Below are 21829 nucleotides of genomic sequence, written 5' to 3' on the forward strand. Positions count from 1 at the left end.
CCTCATATTCTAGTAGAATTGCACTTTGTGTTCCCATCCTACTTCACATGGAAGTCAAGTGTGCTTTTATTTTTTGTCAACATCACCATCACCATCATCTACTTTGTCGACTCTGAGCCGGTGGACGGGCTGGCGCGGGAGCCAGCAGGGGTGCTGCTCGTCGGCGGCATGGCTGACGGATCAGTTTCTATTAAACATGTTGGTTTATTTAATGTCTGATTCTGTGTCTTTGTTGCCTTCACGTCTGTGGCAAAGCAGGTGGAAATGTTGCTAAAAAATGGAGTTGCCACTGACCCTCCAGGCTCTCGGAGTCAGCGTGGGTGGGGGCGACAATCCCCCCACAGAGGTGCTGCCCATGACTGCCACCACCCGCTGCTCAAACTCCGTCAGGTGCCCCTCTCCCTGACCCCCAACTGTCTGGCCCGCACTCGTCCAGAGGGCAGCTGCACGCCGCTTGACCTCCATCTTGAGGTCCTGTTAGTGCCATTTTCCATGTTGTTATTTAAATTTAGAGTGAAGCCAATTGATTATTGTGTCAGGATTTGGGGGTTGAGGATGGTGAGGGAATGATGGAGACCCAATTACAGACAGTGTAGGGCGGTGCACAAAAGAGGTTTATTGAGAGACGGGGAAACTAGAGACCTGACGACTGTAGACTGGGAATGAGGGCGGAGGCTGGAGACGTGGCGAGAGGCAGGAGGCTTGACTCGACAATGAGGGGAAACCAAGGGACAACAAGCGACGACAGCAAATAACAACAGCGACAACAACAATGATCAAACCACGTAACCCAGGAAAACACACGGGTTAAATACAAGAGGGGAAACAAGACACAGGTGGTGCAATCACCCAGATGAGACACATGAGGTAATGACAGGAGGGAGGACAGGAAGACAGGACATGACTACAAAATAAAACAGGAAGCACGAGACAGGGATCGTGACAGTACCCCCCCAGCCCGAAAAACTAAAGAAAAACAACACCAGGGTGGGTGGAGGGTGGCCAGGAGGCAGGAAAGGGCAAGAAAACATCAGTGAAACAAACAAAACCCACTCACTCACCACACCAGTGGGCAGAACCGCAATACAGTGTCGGGGGGGGCAGCCAGGGGACCGCGCAGAGACCACAGAGAATCGGGGGCGGCCGGGGGGCTGCAGAGACCACAGAGAATCGGGGGCGGCCGGGGGGCTGCAGAGACCACAGAGAATCGGGGGCGGCCGGGGGGCTGCAGAGACCACAGAGAATCGGGGGCGGCCGGGGGGCTGCAGAGACCACAGAGAATCGGGGGCGGCCGGGGGGCTGCAGAGACCACGGAGAATCGGGGGCGGCCGGGAGGCTGCGCACACCACGAAGAGTCAGGGGGCTGCATCAGGAAGCACTGAGCACCCGGGGGGAGGCCCAAGGTGCAGTGAAGAGCGGCAGGAGCAAGCAGGCGTCCGCCTGGACCCTCGTGGCAGGAGCAGGAGAGGCGTCCGCCTGGACCCTCGTGGCAGGAGCAGGAGAGGCGTCCACTCGGACCGGGAACAGGAGAGGCGTCCACTCGGACTCTCGGAGCGGGAACAGCGCCCACCATAACCCTCTGCGCCGGAACAGGAGTGACCCCCGCCAGGACCCTCGGCGGAAAAGAAGGAGTAGCACCAGCCAGGACCCCTGGTGCCGGAACAGGAGTGACGCCCGCCAGGACCCTCGACGGCAAAGCAGGAGTAGCGCCAGCCAGGACCCCCGGCGCCGGAACAGGAGTGACACCCGCCAGGACCCATGGCAGCATACAAGGCAAAGCAGCTGCTGCGATGGGGATGGAGCCCGCCAGAACCCTCGCCGCCAGGACAGAAGTGGCGCCCGCCAGTACCCTCGGTGGAGCAGGAGTTGAGCCAGCCAGGATCCTCGGCGCCAGAACAGGAGTGACGCCCGCCAGGACCAATGGCGGTGGAGAAATCGTAGCAGCTGCTTGGCTTGGGATGAGGGCTGGACCTGGCAGCCCAGGAGCACGAGGGTGGCTAGCCCTATCCTTCACCTCAGGCCGGGAGCTCCTGGGCCTCCCAGATGTGGGCCGAGCCGACCTGCGGGCTCGCTGCACCGAGCGAGGACCCCCGAAGGCCAGCCGGGTGCCCGTGAAGTCCAGAGTTGTGCCAGCTAGGACCCTTGGCGGAGCCGGGAAAGGCGTGGCGCCTTCCAGGACCCTTGGCGGTGGGGAAGGTGTAGCAGCTGCTGGGCTTAGGATGAGGGCTGGACCTGGCAGCCCAGGAGCACAAGGGTGGCCAGCCCTATCCTTCACCTCAGGCCGGAGCTCCTGGACCTCCTGGATGGGGGCTGAGCTGACCTGTGGACTCGCTGCACCGAGCGAAGACCCCCGAAGGCCAGCCAGGTGCCCATGAAGTCCTCCTCCCTTTGTCACTCTCTATCCAGAGTCAATCTGGCCTTGTAGGTGAAGTATTCTAAGAGAGTCATCATGCGTGGAGGGGAGTTAGTCCGCTAGGTCTTTACAGGTTTGGTCATTCTGTCAGGATTTGGGGGTTGAGGATGGTGAGGGAATGATGGAGACCCAATTTCAGACAGTGTAGGGCGGTGCACGAAAGAGGTTTATTGAGAGACGGGGAAACTAGAGATGGGGAAACTTGAGACCTGACGACTGTAGACTTGAGACCTGACGACTGTAGACTTGAGACCTGACGACTGTAGACTGGGAATGAGGGCAAAGGCTGGAGACGTGGCGTGAGGCTGGAGACGTGGCGTGAGGCTTGACGTGAGGCAGGAGGCTTGACTCGACAATGAGGGGACAACAAGCGACAACGACAGCAAATAACAACAGCAACAGCGACAACAACAATGATCCAACCACGTAACCGAGGAAAACACACAGGTTCAATACAAGAGGGGAAAAAAGACACAGGAGGTGCAATCACCCAGGTGAGACACACAAGGTAATCACAGGAGGGAGGACAGGAAGACAGGACATGACTACAAAATAAAACAGGAAGCACGAGACAGGGATCATGACATATTGTAGTTGTTCATTTAGTGATTGTGCAGTGTTGAATTTAGTCCTACTTTAGCTTGCATTGTTCAGGAAGTTAGAACTGCAGACCTGCATTAGAAACAGAGAGGAAATCTTTCAGAGCGCCAGCAGAGGTGCAAGCTGATGACGTTGTGATGCTGGCGCAGGTTTAGAGAGGAAAACTGAGCTTTGTATCACTTTGATGTTCAGTGAAGGAGGAGCCAACACTTTTCTACCGTCGTCATCAAACCTCAAACACGTAGCGACTCGTTCTTTCCGTCAGTGGAAGAGGTTCAGATGTATGAACATGACGATCAACAACACTGCTGATGAGAAGGGAACTTTTGCCAATAACAGGTCCCACCACTGTTTTCATCTCGTGGGGGGCGTGGCTCTGAACCCACCTGGTTCACTTCTTCTCCACTCTCAACCTTCATTGTTCATCCTGACACCACTGGACAGGCTGACCAACAGAATCTGCTGTCTCTCCTCCACCTCTCCTACCAGCACCTCCAGCTCCACGCCGTGAACCTCTTTTTCTTTGACATTGTTTTGAGAGCGCCGACAGCGGAGACCCTATTTAAATGAAATTGAGTATTTATAGGTGGGCGTAACGGGGGCGTAACGGGGGCGGGCCCAGTCCTCCGACATCTGCGTTCAATTTCACGCTGATCGGGATGTATCAAGGAAACATGCGTGGATTCCGATGCTTGCACAGATTGAGACATCCGGAGTTTTTTGTGCGTACACAACTTTCGCAAATCCTTGCGACCGCAGTTTTTTAGTATGAGATCCCCGCAAGTACAGTGGTCCCTCGCTATAACGCGGTTCACCTATCGTATGAACGCGCATTGTGTTCGGCATCCTGATTGGCTAAGGGAGAACCGCACATGTGTTCTGCGTCCTGATTAGCTAAGGGAGTACAGAATGTTTTCGGCTAGCCAGATTTACATAAATATTCAATCGCTAGCAGTGTGACTTTGAAGTGCTGTATGTTTGCAAGTTTTCTACTTAAAACTTAAAAGCTTAAAACTTGGTTTCGGGTAGAAAACTTGCATCAAGGCCTTCAGAGGAAAAAGACGTTACAGCGGAGCAGCGCCAGGACAAAGAGGTACCGTCAGAGGAACTGTGAAATACGCATGAGTTACTGGTAATAATTTCTTATGTGTCAAACCAAAACTAAATTTGTTAAAAATGTTTGGGCTTGAAAACAGGTTTTGATCTTTGGTTTCATTTACTAATATTGTACTTATTTTTTAAATCTGCAAAAGTTTGAACTTTGAGAGTGTTTAAATAAGAGAGAACAGTGAGAAAATGTTCATGCCTGTCTGAGAAAAGTGTATAAAAGTGTGTGGTTAGGGGTTTTACAGTCTTAAAACATGTATAATAATTGTAAAAAATAAAGCTGATTACTTCGCGGATTTCGTCTATTGCGGGTTATTTTTAGAACGTATCCCCCGCGATAAACGAGTGACAACTGTATTGATGCATGAGGCCCCAGGACCAGGAACTGGTCCCTGCTGGTTTTGATGGAGTTGGAGGTTTGCCTCAGAAGTTTTAGCTGAGTATCTGAGTGTTCAGAACTTGACAGAAATCTTCTGGGTTTGTCTCTTCCAGGCTTCAGCCCATTTGTCCCATTGAGAGCAGACAGCTCCCCCCTCAACCAGAGCAAGTGCCCCTCCGCCCCCTCCATTTCAAGCGTGGCCTGCTCCATGAACTACGTAAAGGAAATGCCACTAAGGAGCAAATTCGCCTGCACAACCTGGTCCAGCAGCTGCCTCGGGCCATTATTGTTGGTGTGCGCAAGGGGGGCACCCGCGCCCTGCTGGAGATGCTCAACCTGCACCCAGCCGTGGTTAAGGCCTCACAGGAAATCCACTTTTTTGACAACAACCAAAACTATGCCCGGGGCATCGACTGGTACAGGGGCAAAATGCCCTTCTCCTTCATTCATCAGATCACCATTGAGAAGAGCCCTGCCTACTTCATCACAGAGGAGGTCCCTGAACGCATCTTCAAAATGAACTCCTCAATTAAGCTGCTGATCATTGTCCGCGAGCCCACCACCAGAGCCGTGTCTGACTACACACAAGTTCTGGAGGGAAAGGAGCGCAAGAACAAGACCTACCACAAGTTTGAGACCCTGGCCATTGACAGCAGCAGCTACAAAGTGAATGCAAAGTACAAGGCAGTGCGCACCAGCATCTACACCAAACACTTGGAGCACTGGCTCAAGTTCTTCCCTGTGGAACAGTTCCACATTGTGGATGGGGATCGTCTAATCTCAGACCCACTGCCAGAGCTGCAGCTGGTTGAGCGCTTTTTGAACCTTCCCTCCAGGATAAGTCAGTATAACCTGTACTTCAACGCCACCCGTGGATTTTACTGCCTCCGATTTAACATAGTCTTCAGTAAGTGCCTGGCTGGCAGCAAGGGCCGCATCCACCCTGAGGTGGACCCGTCAGTTGTGACCAGGCTGCAGAGGTTCTTCCACCCATTCAATCAGAAGTTCTACCAGATCACTGGTAGGAGATTCGACTGGCCATGATGAGAATGACTGAACTGGGTTTTAAACTCTCCACCAGAAGATCTCAGAACTTACGATTAGCAATGTGATTCTGATTAGTTCCAGAACAACAACTAGACCAAGTATTAGAGAAAGTTTATTTATGTTTTTTTGTGTGAAAATCATGAAAAATAGTTATTTTGTTGGACCATGGGTTGTGTTCACATTGAGTTGTTTCCATTGTTTCCACTGGGGGGGGTTTGTCAACATAGTATCCATCACAGTGGTGGAGGAGCTTGTTGTTGAACTATACACAGCATTTCTGAGGGTGAGTGTCCTTGCCCCTGATTCAGACTGGAGGTTCCAACAAATGAGTTGGAACCTGAGCTGAGCTGATTCAACCAGCTCTCCCTCTCCCTCCCTCTTTCTTTTTCTGCCTCCCCCTCCCTCTCTCTCCCTCCCTCCATCTGTCTCTCTCTCTCTCTCTGTCCTCTGCCTCTCTCCCCCTCCCTCGCTCTATTTTTGTCTCTCTCACTGCGTGCTTGAAGTTAGGGTGTGTGAGCGGCTGTGGAGCTGTTGAATGTGTGTTGGGACGTTTTGAACTCATTCTAATAACTTTTCAAACTCCCTACTTGTTCTTTATGTAAATTAAAGGTGAGTTTAATTCATCAACTGGCTTGGCTTGACTTAGAGGAGAAACTCAGTTCGGATCGCTGTGTGTTCCTGAGTCATGGCGTCCCTCCTCAGGGAGGGTTCACCTCCCCTGTCCATGAGATACGGGGTCAGAGTAGTGGTTCCCCTGTAGTACAGAATGGAACAGGTTCTGTTGGCCATTGGAGAACAGGTCGGTCATGAGAACATTACCTTTGGCTCTCGCATGAGTAAGGCAGTTGTTGCTTTTCTGCAAGAGGAGTGTTTAGTTCTCTCTCTGGTTGAGAAGGGTTTGGTGCTGGAGGACCTGTCCGTTACGGTGTCGCTGCTGTTTGTGCCATCTATGCAGATCACCGTCTCAGGTGTCCCCCCATTCATTACCTATGAGCTGCTGGAAAAGGAGCTTCAGGAAGTTCGCAAGTGGGTTGTAACAGTTCAGCTTTGCTGTAAATAGGCCAGATAGCACATGCAGTCTCTACGGAGACAGGCGTTCATGTACCTCAACAATCCTGTGCAAACTTTGGAGGTATCATTCAAGGTGAAACACAAAAATGGGTTTTATACTGTTTATGCAAGTCCTGGAAACAGGAAGTGTTTTAAATGTGAGGAAGTTGGTCATAATAGTTGATCTTGTCCACATAAAGATCAGGCCACAGGCCACCGCATGGCTGAGCCGCGTGACACTGCTACAGAGAGCGGCGTGCCCGTTATTTTGGAATAACAAAATCTAGCCAATTCTACCAGCCAGGCTGCTGTGGAGCAGAGAAGGGATGAAATTCCTAGGTGTTCATTTGGAGAATGAACAGTATCAGATTAAAAACTGGGCGGTTGTAGTGGAAAAAGTATGTGTTCGATTGTTTTGGTGGATGTGGATCCAGCCCCAGTTGTCCTATAGGGGGAGGACTTTGGTTGCTAACAATCTGACTGCCTTGATGCTTTGGCACCAGTTCACTATTACAGAACCTCCGACTCCTTGTCGAGTCAAGAACCTCTTCTTACCGGTGCCAGAGAGCAGCCAGGGACTGATGGACCAGCCAGGGACTGATGGACCTGCACAGCTGTATAGCAACTTTTTGTCTTCAGACCATGCAGCGTTTCCTTTACCACAAGCAGCAGCTGTGGATGGAGGCAGCGTCTGTGCTGCTTCGTAGAGTGGGGAACCTGGCCTATGACAGGCACCTGTTTCTACTGGATCTGCTGCCGGCCTGAGTCAAGAAACTGGTGTCAGGGAGTCCAGGTGGGCTACACTGTGTGCGGCTGGGTCATCTCCCAGGGGCAGCTGGGGGTCCCTGTACAAAACTCCCACAGAGAAACACAGCACAGATTCCCAGTGGAGGGTGGTTCATGGGGCCGTGGCGATGAACAGACATGTGGCACATATAGACTATAGGGCAGGTTGTCACTGTGTGTTCTGTCAGTCTGAGGAATCCTTACACCATCTCTGGATCAGCTGTCCCAGACTGATGCTCATGTTCTCTCTACTGAGGCGGTGGTTGATTGGCTTAGGACAGTGTTTTGATGGCAGGCTTTTCATTTTTGGTCCCAGATATTCTGCCTCACAACGTGAGGGGATTTGTCTTGTTAATTTTCTGACTGGTCAAGCCAAGATGAGCATATGGCTCAGCAGGAGGAACAAAATGAGGGGGACAGGGTCTGTACATGTTGAGCTCATATTCAGGGGCCTGCTGATGGCTCATCTGAGATTTCAGTTCACATTTTACAAAATGGTGTCAGACCTGGAAGAGTTTGTGTCTGTGTGGGGAGTTGGGGACCTTCAGTGCAAAGATACTCAGGGATCACTTTTCCTTAATCTATGAAAATATAAAAGCAAAATCTGTGATATATTTTGTGTGTGGGTGTATGTGTGTGTGTGTGTGTATATATGGTTATAACTTTTTAAATTATGTGTTTTTTATTGTAAATGGAAAACCCAGTTGTGGAAAATAACAAATGTTCACCATAACCCAAAGACTCACCCTGTAAACAATCAGTGCATTAAACATCACCAAACATGACTGGTAAGACAGAGCCTGTCTGACACACTTTTTTTTTATGTGCCAGACAGGCTCTTCACTTCATGACAAAGTCTGTCAGTCTCTGTGGCAGTTTGGCCTGCCTACAGGGTCTCTCAGACTTTGCAGGTTTAGGTGTACACATCCCAGTTTGAGTCTCTGTGTTGGATTCGGTGTCAGGTGTATTTTGTGTCACCTCATTCTCTGTCCAAGTCATTTGTGTTTTGCTGGATGACTGTGGAGCAGGGTCCTCTGTGTAGTACTTCTTGACGAAAGTAGTGTTCCTTGAATAGGTTGCCCCACTTGGTGATTCAACAACAACATTGTTACCATCCTTGCTAAGCACCTTGTGTGGTGTCTTGTTGAGGGTTGTTGTGAACTTGTTGGTTTTGTCTTGTTTTAGTAGGACCTGGTCTCCCACTGACACATCTGAGTATTTTGCATAGTTTTTGACTGTCCCTTTCTTTCAGCATCAGTGTCTCTGACCTCTAGGTCTCTTTGAGGTGCTGTTATGTCTGGGAGCTTTCCTCTGATCTGTCTCTTGAAAAGGAGCTCGGCGGGACACTTCCCTGTCGTGGTGTGATCAATTGATTGATAGATGGTCACGTACTTGCGTAGCTCCTTTTTCCAGTCTAGCCCCTCAGACTGAGCTATGCGAATCCTCTTCATTAGCGAGGCATTTTGTCTCTCCACCTCACCATTGGCCTGAGCCCATTTCAGTGTGGTTTTCACATGCTCGATTCCGTTCTCCTGGCAGAATGCTTGAAATTGTGCAGACATGAACTGTGGCCCACAATCTGACCGTATGGAAATAGGCAAACCATGACTCCTGAAGATATTCTCCAGGCTGTCGATGACCTTTTCAGCAGTGGTTGACTGCAGGATCACGTATTCCTAATAACAGCTGTAGTAGTCTATGACCACTAGTATTGAGTGTCCTGTTGGTAGTGGGCCATGACCTCACATACTTCTCTGCCGCTTTATCCATAGCTGGCCACCACACCTTACTCCTGAGGTGTTGCTTTGTGCCCACAATGCACAAGTGTCCCTCATGAGCCAACTCCAGGGCCCTGTCTCTGAGTGCATGTGGCAGTATGATGCGTGTCCCCCTTAACACCAACTGTCCAATCACACACAGTTCATATGCGATACGCGCATACACTTGGCACTTGTCAACACATCCACTCTGTATAGCACATCTCAGATCCCTGAGTTCATCATCCATTGCAGAGGCCTCCTCTACCTCCCTGGTCTAAGTCTGAGGGTCTAAGGGCAGAGGATGTTGTTATGATGCCATGTGAAGCCCTTTGAGACAAACTGTTTGTGAAAACAGGCTATACAAATAAAATTGCCTTGCCTTGCCTTGCCTGGTGGTCAGTGCTCGTGGAGTGGCGTGTGTGGCAACAAAGCGCACGTATTCCTCCGCTCCGTGCTCGTGGTTCCCTTCTGTCGTGCCCTCCCCAGCAGTTGCGACAGGAGATCGGCAATGTTGTCCTTTCCAGGTATGTGGATTACTCTGAACTCATATGGTTGGAGCCGCAGCACCCATCGTTCAATACGGGTACATGGCTTGGAGGCCGGACTGTAGATGGCCTCCAGAGCCTTGTGATCCGTCACCAAGTCAAACTTTTTGCCATAAATGTATGGGTGTAGCCTCTCGCACGCCCAAACTAAGGCAAGGGCCTCTCACTCCGTCTGTGAATATCTCCACTCACAGTCAGTCAGGCTCCTGCTTACATAGCATATGGGCACCATTTGTTGCTGTTGTTGCTGAACAAGGACTGCTCCTATTCCTACTGGTCCTGCATCCACAATGACTTTAGTAGGGGCATCTTTGTCAAAGTATGCCAGCATGCCAGCCTCAGCCAGCTTTTCCTTCAGCATTTTGAATTCTTGTTTTTGCTTTGGCCCAAATATGAAAGGCGTGTCTTTCTTAGTCAGCCTCCGCAGTGGCTCCGATATGCTAGCAAACCGTGGTATGAAACAGGATGAATATCCAGCTAAACCGAGAAATCTCCTGGTTTCAGAGGCATTCTGAGGCTCTCGTGCCTCTGCTACTGCTCTCACCCTTTCAGTGATGGGGCCGATGCCCTTCTCTGAGAGTAGTATGCCCATGAAAATTAGCTTGTCCATATTGAACTGACACTTCTCCTGGTTTAGAGTCAGCCCACAGTCCTCCAACCTTTTCAGAACTGCATGGAGTTGTTTGTCATGGGTCTCCTGGTTTGGGGCATGGACAATTATGTCATCTGAGATATTTTCCACCCCTTCAATGCCAGCTGTAGCTGTTGCAATCTTGTGTTGACACTGTTCACTGGCAGATGAAACACCAAATAAGAGTCTCTTGTATCTGTACGTGCCTGTGTGCACTGCGAATGTAGTGATTCTCCTGGACTCTGGTGTGAGCTCGAGTTGGTGGTAGCCCCATTTCAAATCTAATTTACTGAAAATGACAGACCCGTTCATTCCCTGTAAAAGCTCATCCACTGTGGGGATTGGATACCTCCCTCTAATGAGAGCTGTATTAGCCATTCTCATGTCAAGACTCATTCTAATGTCATCTTCGATTGTTTTTGGTGCAACAACCACAGGGTTCACCCACAGTGTGGGTCCCTCAACCTTTTCAATAATATCAAAGTCTAGCAGCTGATTCACTTTTCTCTCTACTGCTTCCCTTAGGTGAAATAGCACCCTCCTTAGGGGCTGTGCCACTGGTGTCACACTCTCATCAATGTGTAAGCTTATTTGCTTTGTGTTCAGTTTACCAACACCTTTAAACAGTTTGGGGTATTGCCCCTGTATTTCAGATTTAACATCAGTCACTGCTGCTATGTTTGTACCCACTCTCAGTACACCGAGCTCAATAGCAGTTTTCCTCACAAGTAGTGGCTCCCCCCTTCCCTGAATTACAGGGAATTCTGCTTCAGTGTTACGTTTTCCCACTTTGACTTCACATTTGAACACACCCATTACTGGTAGGGGTACTTTGGAAGAGTATGGATACAGGGGTTTGACAACTGCTTTAGTAGAAACACATTTTATCTTTTTACTTTTAAGCATTTCCCATGTGTTTTCATCAGCAATATTACTGGATGCACCAGAATCAATTAGCATAAGCAGATCTCCTCCCCCAACATCAAATGTAACCCTCTCTGTGTTTGAATCATCATCAACAGTAAATGCATAGTCTCTGTCCCCAGTGTCATGGTCTTCAGATTCCACACATTTCACATTCTGTCTGTCTTTACCTTTTGACTTGCACATTTTCGCATAGTGGTCTTTTCCATCGCACTTTCTGCATGTCTGTCCTTTTGCTGGGCATGCAGAGTCCTTGGCCAGGTGATCTCTGTGTCCACATCTGTAGCACACTTTGTTAGATCTCTCTTTTCCTTCTCCCCGATCTCCTCGAGGTGTAGATTTCCATTTCTGGGGTTTCCCCTCCTTCCTGCAGAAGACACGATTCACCGTCGCTGCCCCATCAGCGGCGTCCACGTCCCTCAACTTCATCGCCGCCATCTGGGTCTCCACTCTTTCACATTGCGCCACTATCTCCAGAGCGCGCATCAGCGTCAGTTGTGATTCCTCCAGCAGCTTCCTCCGTACATATTCCGACGTGCATTTGCTCAACACTGCATCCCTTATCTGATTGCTCATGTCCGCATCAAAAGCACAGTCTCTCGCATCTTGATGAAGCCTCGTCACAATCTGCTGCACAGTTTCTCCTGGTTTCTGTGCTACTCGGTAGAAATCTTGGTGCGCAAACGCAGTGTTTGCCTGTGGCACAAAGTAGTCATTCAGCGCCTTGACCGCTCCGTCATAATCCGCCAGCCCTCCTTTGTCAGGCAGCGTGGAAAATACATCTTGCACGTCCGTACCGGCATGGTGTAGGAGCAGCGCCCGTCTCCTCTGTTTCACCGTAGCCTCCGCGTGGGACGCCAGGATCAGAACTTTCCCGTCCCCGTAGAGCTCAAACGCCGTGAGCCACCTCGTCCATCTCGGTCCCAGCGTAGCCGGCTCATTGTAGCACTCGAACTTCGGCAAATGATCCATTCTTAGTCTCCAAAAACGTGGTCAAACTCAGGGAACTCGTCAGATTAAACTCAACATCCCATCCTCGTCGCCATTGTTAGATATTGACTTCTTGAAAGAATCAACTCCCTATTTCAACAATGAACTGGTTTATTATGCACTCTGGTCAGTCCACATACTACTCGCCGTGTGCCTGCCCTAATACACATATTACCCAGGACGCACCCTGCACCTATACCAGACATCAACAGTAGAGCAAGCACATCAGTACACAACAAGGGTGAAAGAGGTGGGTTCAGAGCCACGCCCCCTGCGGAGCTGAAAAAAAGAGGTGGGACCTGTTATTGGCTAAAGTTCCCTTCTCATCAGCAGTGTTGTTGATCGTCATGTTCATACATCTGAACCTCTTCTACTGACGGAAAGAACGAGTCGCTACGTGTTTGAGGTTTGATGACGACGGTAGAAAAGTGTTGGCTCCTCCTTTACTGAACATCAAAGTGATACAAAGCTCAGTTTTCCTCTCTAAACCTGCGCCAGCATCACAACGTCATCAGCTTGCACCTCTGCTGGCGCTCTGAAAGATTTCCTCTCTGTTTTTAATGCATGTCTGCAATTCTAACTTCCTGAACAATGCAAGCTAAAGTAGGACTAAATTCAACACTGCACAATCACTAAATGAACAACTACAATATGTCATGATCCCTGTCTCGTGCTTCCTGTTTTATTTTGTAGTCATGTCCTGTCTTCCTGTCCTCCCTCCTGTCATTACCTCATGTGTCTCATCTGGGTGATTGCACCACCTGTGTCTTTTTTCCCCTCTTGTATTGAACCTGTGTGTTTTCCTCGGTTATGTGGTTGGATCATTGTTGTTGTCGCTGTTGCTGTTGTTATTTGCTGTCGTTGTCGCTTGTTGTCCCCTCATTGTCGAGTCAAGCCTCCTGCCTCACATCGAGCCTCACGCCACGTCTCCAGCCTCACGCCACGTCTCCAGCCTTCGCCCTCATTCCCAGTCTACAGTCGTCAGGTCTCAAGTCTACAGTCTTCAGGTCTCAAGTCTACAGTCGTCAGGTCTCAAGTTTCCCCTTCTCTAGTTTCCCCGTCTCTCAATAAACCTCTTTCGTGCACCGCCCTACACTGTCTGCAATTGGGTCTCCATCATTCCCTCACCATCCTCAACCCCCAAATCCTGACAGAATGACCCAACCTGAAAAGACCCAGCGGACTAACACCCCTCCACGCATGATGACTCTCTTAGAATACTTCACCTACAAGGCCAGATTGACTCTGGATAGAGAGCCACAAAGGGAGGAGGACTTCACGGGCACCTGGCTGGCCTTCAGGGGTCCTCGCTCAGTGCAGCGAGCCCACAGGTCGGCTCGGCCCCCATCTGGGAGGTCCAGGAGCTCCCGGCCTGAGGTGAAGGATGGAGCTGGCCACCCTTGTGCTCCTGGGCTGCCAGGTCCAGCCCTCATCCTAAGCCCAGCAGCTGCTACACCATCCCCACCGCCAAGGGTCCTGGAAGGCGCCACGCCTTTCCCGGCACCGCCAAGGGTCCTGGCTGGCACAACTCTGGACTTCACGGGCCCCGGCTGGCCTTCGGGGGTCCTCGCTCGGTGCAGCGAGCCCGCACGTCGGCTCGGCCCCCATCCGGGAGGCCCAGGAGCTCCCGGCCTGAGGTGAAGGATAGGGTTAGCCACCCTCGTGCTCCTGGGCTGCCAGGTCCAGCCCTCATCCCAAGCCAAGCAGCTGCTACGCCTTCTCTTCTTCCGCCATTGGTCCTGGCAGGCGTCACTCCTGTTCAGGCGCAGAGGATCCTGGCTGGCTCAACTCCTGCTCCACCGAGGGTCCTGGCGGGCGCCACTCCTGTCCTGGCAGGCGCCACTCCTGTTCTGGCGGCGAGGGTTCTGGCGGGCTCCATCCCCATCGTAGTGGCTGCTATGTCTTCTACACTGCCATGGGTCCTGGCGGGCGTCACTCCTGTTCCGGCGCCGAGGGTCCTGGCTGGTGCTACTCCTGCTTTGCCATCGAGGGTCCTGGCGGGCGTCACTCCTGTTCCAGCACCAGGGGTCCTGGCTGGCGCTACTCCTGTTTTGCCGCCGAGGGTCCTGGCGGGCGTCACTCCTGTTCCAGCACAGAGGGTTGTGGTGGGCGCTGTTCCCGCTCCGAGGGTCTGAGTGGACGCTTCTCCTGTTCCCGGTCCGAGTGGACGCCTCTCCTTTTCCCGGTCCGAGTGGACGCCTCTCCTGCTCCTTAACGAGGGTCCAGGCGGACGCCTCTCTTGCTCCTGCCACGAGGGTCCAGGCGGACGCCTCTCTTGCTCCTGCCACAAGGGTCCAGGCGGACGCCTCTCTTGCTCCTGCCACGAGGGTCCAGGCCGACGCCTGCTTGCTCCTCCCGCTCTTCACTGAACCTTGGGCCTCCCCACGGGTGCTCAGTGCTTCCTGATGCAGCCCCCTGACTCTTCGTGGTCTGCGCAGCCTCCCGGCCGGCCCCCTAACTCTCTATGGTCTCTGCGCAGCCCCCCGGCCGCCCCCCTGATTCTCTGTGGTCTCCGCGGCCCCTCGGCCGCCCCCCTGATTCTCCATGGTCTCTGCAGCCCCCCGGCCACCCCCGATTCTCCGTGGTCTTTGCAGCCCCCCGGCCGCCCCCCTGATTCTCCATTGTCTCTGCGCGGCCCCCTGGCGGCCCCCCCCGACATTGTATTGCGGTTCTGCCCACTGGCGTGGTGAGTGAGTGGGTTTTGTTTGTTTCACTGATGTTTTCTTGCCCTTCCTGAACATTGAAAGCTAAACGTAGGACTAAATTCAACACTGCACAATCACTAAATGAACAACTACAATATGTCATGATCCCTGTCTCGTGCTTCCTGTTTTATTTTGTCGTCATGTCCTGTCTTCCTGACCTCCCTCCTGTCATTACCTCATGTGTCTCACCTGGGTGATTGCACCACCTGTGTCTTGTTTCCCCTCTTGTATTTAACCTGTGTGTTTTCCTCGGTTACGTGGTTGGATCATCGTTGTTGTCGCTGTTGTTATTTGCTGTCGTCGTCATCGCTTGTTGTCCCCTGGTTTCCTCTTCGTGGTGAGGGGCCTCCCAGCCAGCCCCCTGACTCTCTATGGTCCCTGCGGCACAATCACTAAATGAACAACTACAATCATCAACTGGCTTCACTCTAAATTTAAATAACAACATGGAAAATGGCACTAACAGGACCTCAAGGTGGAGGTCAAGCGGTGTACAGCTGCCCTGCGGAGGAGTGCGGGCCAGACAGGTGGGGGTCAGGGGGAGGGTCACCTGACGGAGTTTGAGCAGCGGGTGGTGGCAGTCACGGGCAGCACCTCTGTGGGGGGGATTGTCGCCCCCACCCACGCTGACTCCGAGAGCCTGGAGGGTCAGTGGCAACTCCATTTCTTAGCAACATTTCCACCTGCTTTGCCGCAGACGTGAAGGCAACAAAGACACAGAATCAGACATTAAATAAACCAACATGTTTAATAGAAACTGATCCGTCAGCCATGCCGCCGACGAGCAGCACCCCTGCTGGCTCCCGTGCCAGCCCGTCCACCGGCTCAGAGTCATCCGCCAGGACCAGCGACATTCGGGCCAGCCTGTCCACCAGCACCAGCACCAGCACCAGGCCGACAAGCGGCGGACGGTCCTCCAGCCCACCCGGACCTGAGTGGAAACCCTTACGATGAACGTCAGCGTGTTCCTCATGGGACGGCGCTTTTATGGCAACATGAGTGCAGTCATTAGAGAATTAGACAGTAGAGAATCCGGCGATTGCTGCAAATTGCGCTTTAATATTGACCTGTTCAACCGCACCATAAGGGAATTTAATGTACCTGAGGGAGAGGCGGATGGTCAGGTCCACCACCAAGGGCCTGGCCCGGCAGAGGGTCGACTGACTCACCCCGGAATATTCCGCCATCTCTCGCTGGAAGGAGCCAGTGGCCAAGAAGCCGAGTGTGCTCAGCACCAGTGTCGGCACTGGCACAGCTCAGCTCCTGGCGGTTCTTACGCTGGAGCGCCGGTCGCAGCTCCTCACAAATTTGCAGAGGATGGCCCGCGGTAGCCTGAACCGGCTCATCAGCCACTCGTCTGAATTGTGCAGCAGATCGTTCCGCTCCCTGAAATGTTGCTACTGTCTTATTGTACCGTTTGCCACTTCCTCCAACAGCGCTGCCATTGTTGAAAGTTGCACATTCAGCACAATCGTGAAGGCTCTTTTATAGCCGCCTAAGTAATGCCAGCAGGTGTTTGGGTTTGTGTTGATGGCTTTTTTGTACCCGATGGATGTGCGGTTATCAAATAATTTCAGTTACCAAACAACACCACAGGGTGTCGCCAACGGACCAAAGTGCAGTCAACGCAAGAATCGGCTTTCTGCCAACTTCTACGGCACCTTCAGAGTTGGCGTGAAACAGAGCAAGAATCGACGAACTTTTCGCGTTGATACATCTGAACGTGAGCGCCGATCCTGGAATATGCAAGTTGTATTTACGTAAACAGCATTGACACATGAGGCCCCAGAACAGATGGGGGACAGTCTCAGAGTCCACATTAGCGATTACAGTTTATATGAATAAGAATGACTTGACAGGATAACGGTGACTTTTGACTGTTCTCTTTTACTTTGTTAACTAAATGACAACGCTATTCTTCCCTGAACAAATGGATTCTAGGTCCTCATTACAGACGAGACAGAGACGGCAGCTGCTTGGACGCAATTCTCCCACACGTGTATCTACTGAAGCAAGTAGAGAAAAAAATCACGGATTTTCATCCAAGTTAGAGAAGATGTCGGTTATCATGAAATTGAATCGCAGGGTGCTGGTTCGACTAAATGAGCTTGACCACATTAACCCTTGGACTCAGAGATATTTTTGACCACCAATTATCTTTCACTTCTTATTGAAGAGTTGAGTCATTAATACCAGATCATTCCTGGAACAACTGGCAGAGAATTATTCTGACTCGTGTATACTTGTTTTAGTTTTTAAAGATCTATTTGGAGATAAACTGCTTATAGATGCAAGTTGGGGCTAAATCTTGGTTCTACTTTGTCATTAGAACACTGACACTAGAGCTAAGACCACCAGATGAGAGAACAGCTGATGAGAAATAAACATGCAAACACAGAAACGGTGGCAAGGGATGGTAGACTGGGAATAACTGTTGTGTTGCCGTTGAGTGACAGAAACACAAGCAGTTTTCTCAGATTACAGTATTTGTACCTCTGTCTGTAGTGGAACCCAAAGGAAGAGGGAAAAAATATGGATCAGCATATCTGCAGCATACTCTGACTGTACATCATGTCATCTAGCTCAGAGTCAATTCAATTCAATTCTGAATCAGATGGGAACGGTATGGAACGGATGATATCCAGGTCCACAAGGCTAAAAATGCATGTAGGGAGGCTGGTGGGGACAGCAGAACCACGTTGAGAACTTGTCAGCAAGACAGGCAGACTGATATGGAGCAAACTCAAGGAAATGAGTTGAAATGATAAAGTTTAATCACAATGGCGGCCACGATCATCTGATAAAACCATCTCAAGTAGCCAAGAAGGAGATCGGCAAAATCAAATATGCTGGGTTTATGAACAACAGGCCAGTATTGATACATGCGGCCAGCAACAACAACAAGAGAAGATTCTGCAAGGAAAATAACAAAATGAAAGATACACATCCCTGGAGCAGTGGCACAGCTGAGGGGAGTTATATCCAGAGTCCCGTCATGTATGTCAATAGAGGACTAGAGAAATGAGGTTTCAGGAGGCAAAGTAATTAATGTGATCAAGCTCATTTAGTCTAACCAGCACCCTGCTATTCAATTTCATGATAACCAACATCTTCTCTAACTTGGATGGATGCGTCAAGTCAGCACTGTATGAAGATGACGGCCTATATGGATGAGGGGAAGACATGTAGCACATGTGATTCTATCAACAAAAAAGACATAAAATAGAGAGGTGCTCATGTCAGTGGGGGTTCACGCTGTCAACGTGCAAGTCCTGGCGTATGCCATTCACAAATAAAGCAAGATTAGCATGTCTAAACTTACCCTATCCATCCATCAATCCATTTCCTTCCACTTATCCGGGGTCGGTTCACAGGGGCAGCAGCATACACAGAGAGACCCAGACTTCCCTCTCCCCGGCTACTTCGTCCAGCTCATCGCTGGAGATCCTTAGGCATTTTCCAGGCCAGCTAAAAGGAATGGTCTCTCCAGGGTGTCCTGGGTCACCCCCCAAGTTCTCCTACTGGCTGGACGTGCCCTGAACATCTCCCAAGGGAGACATCCTCACCAGATGCCCGAACCACCTCATCTGACTCCTCTCAATGTGGAGGAGCAGCGGCTCAACTCCGAGCTCCTCCCAGATAGCAGAGCTATCCCACCCTGTCTCTAAGGGGAGAGCCCAGCCACCCTCTGGAGGAAACTCATTTTGGCCGCTTGTACCTGCAATCTCATCCTTTTGGTCATTACGCAAAACTCATAATCACAGGTGAGGGTAGGAACATAGATTGACCAGTAAATTGAGACCTTTGCCTTTCAGCTCCGCTCCATCTTCACCATGACAGACCAATGCAGAGTCCCCATCACTGTAGACGCCGCACCATTCCGCCTGTCAATCCCAGAATCCATCTGTCCTTTACTCGTTAACAAGACCCCGAGGTACATGAACTCTTCCACTTGGGGCAGGGTCTCATCCCTGATGGTACTCCACCCTTTTGAGGGCAAGAACCGTGGCCTCGGACTTGCAGGTGCTGATTCTCGTCCCAGCCACTTCACACTCAGCTGCAACCCGATCCAGCAACAGCTGAATGGACTCAATAGTAAATGGACTCAATTTTATAGAGCGCTTTTCTACCTTAGCGGCACTCCAAGCTCTTTACAGTGTCGTCTCATTCACCCGTTCACACACACACTCACACACTGATGGTGGAGCTGCCATGCAAGGCACCAACCTAGTATGGGTCCAGTATCTTGCTCAAGGACACTTGGACACTTGGACATGGTCACTGGGGTCGAGGATCGAACCAGCGACCCTTTGGTTGCTAGACGGCTACTCTACCCCTGAGCCACGCCGCCCCACCTGATGATGCCAGCAGGACCACAGGTGGTGGTCCGATACCCTATACTCCCGGTGCACCTCCCACAGGATCCCCCAAGGGACATGGTCAAATGCCTTCTCTAAGTTGACAAAACACATGTAGACTGGTTGGGCAAACTCCCATGCACCCTTGAGGACCCTGCTGAGAATGTAGAGCTGGTCCACAGTTCCACAACCAAAAACCACACTGCTCCTCCTGGATCCAAGGTTCGACTATCCAATGCACCCTCCTCTCCAGAACCCCTGAATAGACCTTACCAGGAAAGCTGAGGAGTGTGATCCCACAATAGTTGGAACATAGTCCTAGTCCGGTCCCCCTTCTTAAAAAGAGGAACCACCACCCCAGCCTGCCAATCCAGAGGCACCGCCCCCAATGTCCATGCGATGCTGCAGAGTCATGTCAAGCAAGACACCCCTTAAACATCCAGGGCCCTGAGGAACTCCAGGTAGGAACATAGATCAACCAGTAAATTGAGACCTTTGCCTTTCGGCTCCACTCCATCTTCACCATGACGGACCAATGCAGAGTCCCCATCACTGTAGACGCCGCACCAATCCACCTCCAACTCCAATAGGACTCCCTCTTCAGCATGATGGCATCCCTAAACACTGATGCTAACGCAATATGGGCAGGAATAATGGCTAGACAGCAAAAATACTTGGAAAACACACATAAAACACCTGGAAACTAACTCTAAAAAAAAAATCAACCTGTTAAGAGTTGTGGCTGGATGAAAATGGGGGCAAATAGACCATCACTCATCTGTGGGGCACTGACAGGGTCTTTGACTGACTACAGATGCATGGTTTACAGAGCAGCAGTAGTTATGACATCTTTGCAAAAGATTAATTTACATTTTCGCATTTGTGTAGGCGCTATTACATCGATGTGATAGAGGCAGGGGAGTCTTGGCGTGGGACTAAGAGAGAAGCTCGCACTTACATATTGTTATTATAGTTATTATACAAGTTAAAAGGAAGTGGAGAAGAAAATCCAGCAAAGAACATGATACAGGAGTGCTGAGAATGTTCTAGATTCCAGAGGGAGGGATTTAGGTGGAATACAGAGGAAAGTTTGAGGACCCATGGCATGGTGGACTTACACTTCTCAAAAAGCAACCTCAGTGAGCATTATACCCCAGCAGCTGTTCTCTGAAGCTAAAGTTGATATGAACATCCCTGAAAAGAGGCAAGAATTGAGAATGAGTGAAGTTGGAGTTAAAACGAGTATTATTTGAAAAACAGTTTTTATAATTACCTCAAAATATATACAGATGATTCCAAGAATAAGCAAGAGGCAGTGGGAGTGAGTGTGTATATTGTCAAATTTAATATTTCAATCTCAACAAGACCGTGTCATCAGTTTTTGGTCTATACAGCAGAAATTTTAGCAGCTATAATGTGATTACAATGAATGAGGAGGTCAGACAAGACATGCACAGATTCAGTAGTCATTTTAGAAAGCATATGATCAACAGAAAGTACCAGAGGTTTACTTATTGAACTCTACTGATGCACAGTTTTGCTGGGTACACATGAGGGGTGATGGAGAATGAGTGTGTAGATAAACATGCCAAATAGCTCTACCAGAGGAGAAAATAACAAGACTAGTTAACGGCAGTTATCACGCGCTTTCACACTGGCCACTGAGCTACTAATTCGCCTGTCTTTTTTGCAGTACAGTCTGAGGTTTTCAGACAGAGTGTAGCAAATTGGGGGGCAATTTGGCAATTTTCCTTCTCCCTGGGGGTGCTTTTTCTCCGAGAAGTTCAGCAGGGACCAGGGACGGTTGCGCATAATCTGAACTGTGACTGAATCTGAATATAGATAAAGTTGGCAAGATGGAGGACAGTGAGGAAGATGACAGTTTGAATGGGAATTGGAGTCAAACCTCAGCTGCAGGGAGAAGTACAAAGGGAGAAGTGGCTAAGAGAAAGGAGCGAGAAGAAATCACGAGTGTAATGGAGGAAAGAGTAGAGTGGAGAAGAACAGATGAGAATGAGTATGAAGTGATTAAGTTTAAAGAGCTCTCCTAATATCCAAGATGTGAGTTTGATAGCGCTTATCACAGTGTTAAAGAAGTCTATAGGTGGGGTTGTGATGGCAAAGGTGTTGTATGATGGGAGACTTTTCATCAAGTGTAAGGACATAGGACAGAGAGATAAAGCTATGCAGCTAACATCAGTGTGTAAAAAAAGAGGTGTGTGAGACTAGACGGTTTGACATGCACGAGAATATAAGGGGTGTTATCACTGGAATTCCCATTGGAGAGAATTTGGGGATTTAAAGGGGAAATGGGTGGAAATGTTGGAAGCATTAGATGTTTGCAGATGGGAAGGGATGGCATGAAAGTCGAAAGCACATCAACACTGTTAGAGTTCAGGGATGAAGTTTGCCTGCTAAAATCCTGATGGGAAATATGTGCTATAACGAGAGGTAGTTTGTTCCCCCTCCAACTAGATGTGATATTGCAAGTGTCTGTAAAGGGAAGCAAAGATGTGGGAAATGCCATGGTGAGC

At 50.3% G+C, this 21829-nt stretch overlaps 1 protein-coding gene across 1 annotated transcript in view; it reads left to right on the forward strand.

Annotated features, from left to right (window-relative positions):
- Positions 1-7093, forward strand: part of LOC147242124 (heparan sulfate glucosamine 3-O-sulfotransferase 5-like) — a 23004-nt gene extending 15911 nt beyond the window's left edge. Inside the window, exon 5 of the mRNA XM_086189879.1 lies at positions 4613-7093. Within this exon, the coding sequence (XP_086046005.1) occupies positions 4613-5543 (931 nt within the window). The 3' untranslated portion in view covers positions 5544-7093. The remainder of the gene's footprint in view (positions 1-4612) is intronic.
- The last annotated feature ends 14736 nt before the right edge of the window (positions 7094-21829 follow it).

Source organism: Aulostomus chinensis, chromosome 20 (genome assembly GCF_037954235.1).
Source record: "Aulostomus chinensis isolate RoL2024-O1b breed Wild chromosome 20, RoL_Achi_v1.0, whole genome shotgun sequence".
Lineage (NCBI taxonomy): Eukaryota > Metazoa > Chordata > Actinopteri > Syngnathiformes > Aulostomidae > Aulostomus > Aulostomus chinensis.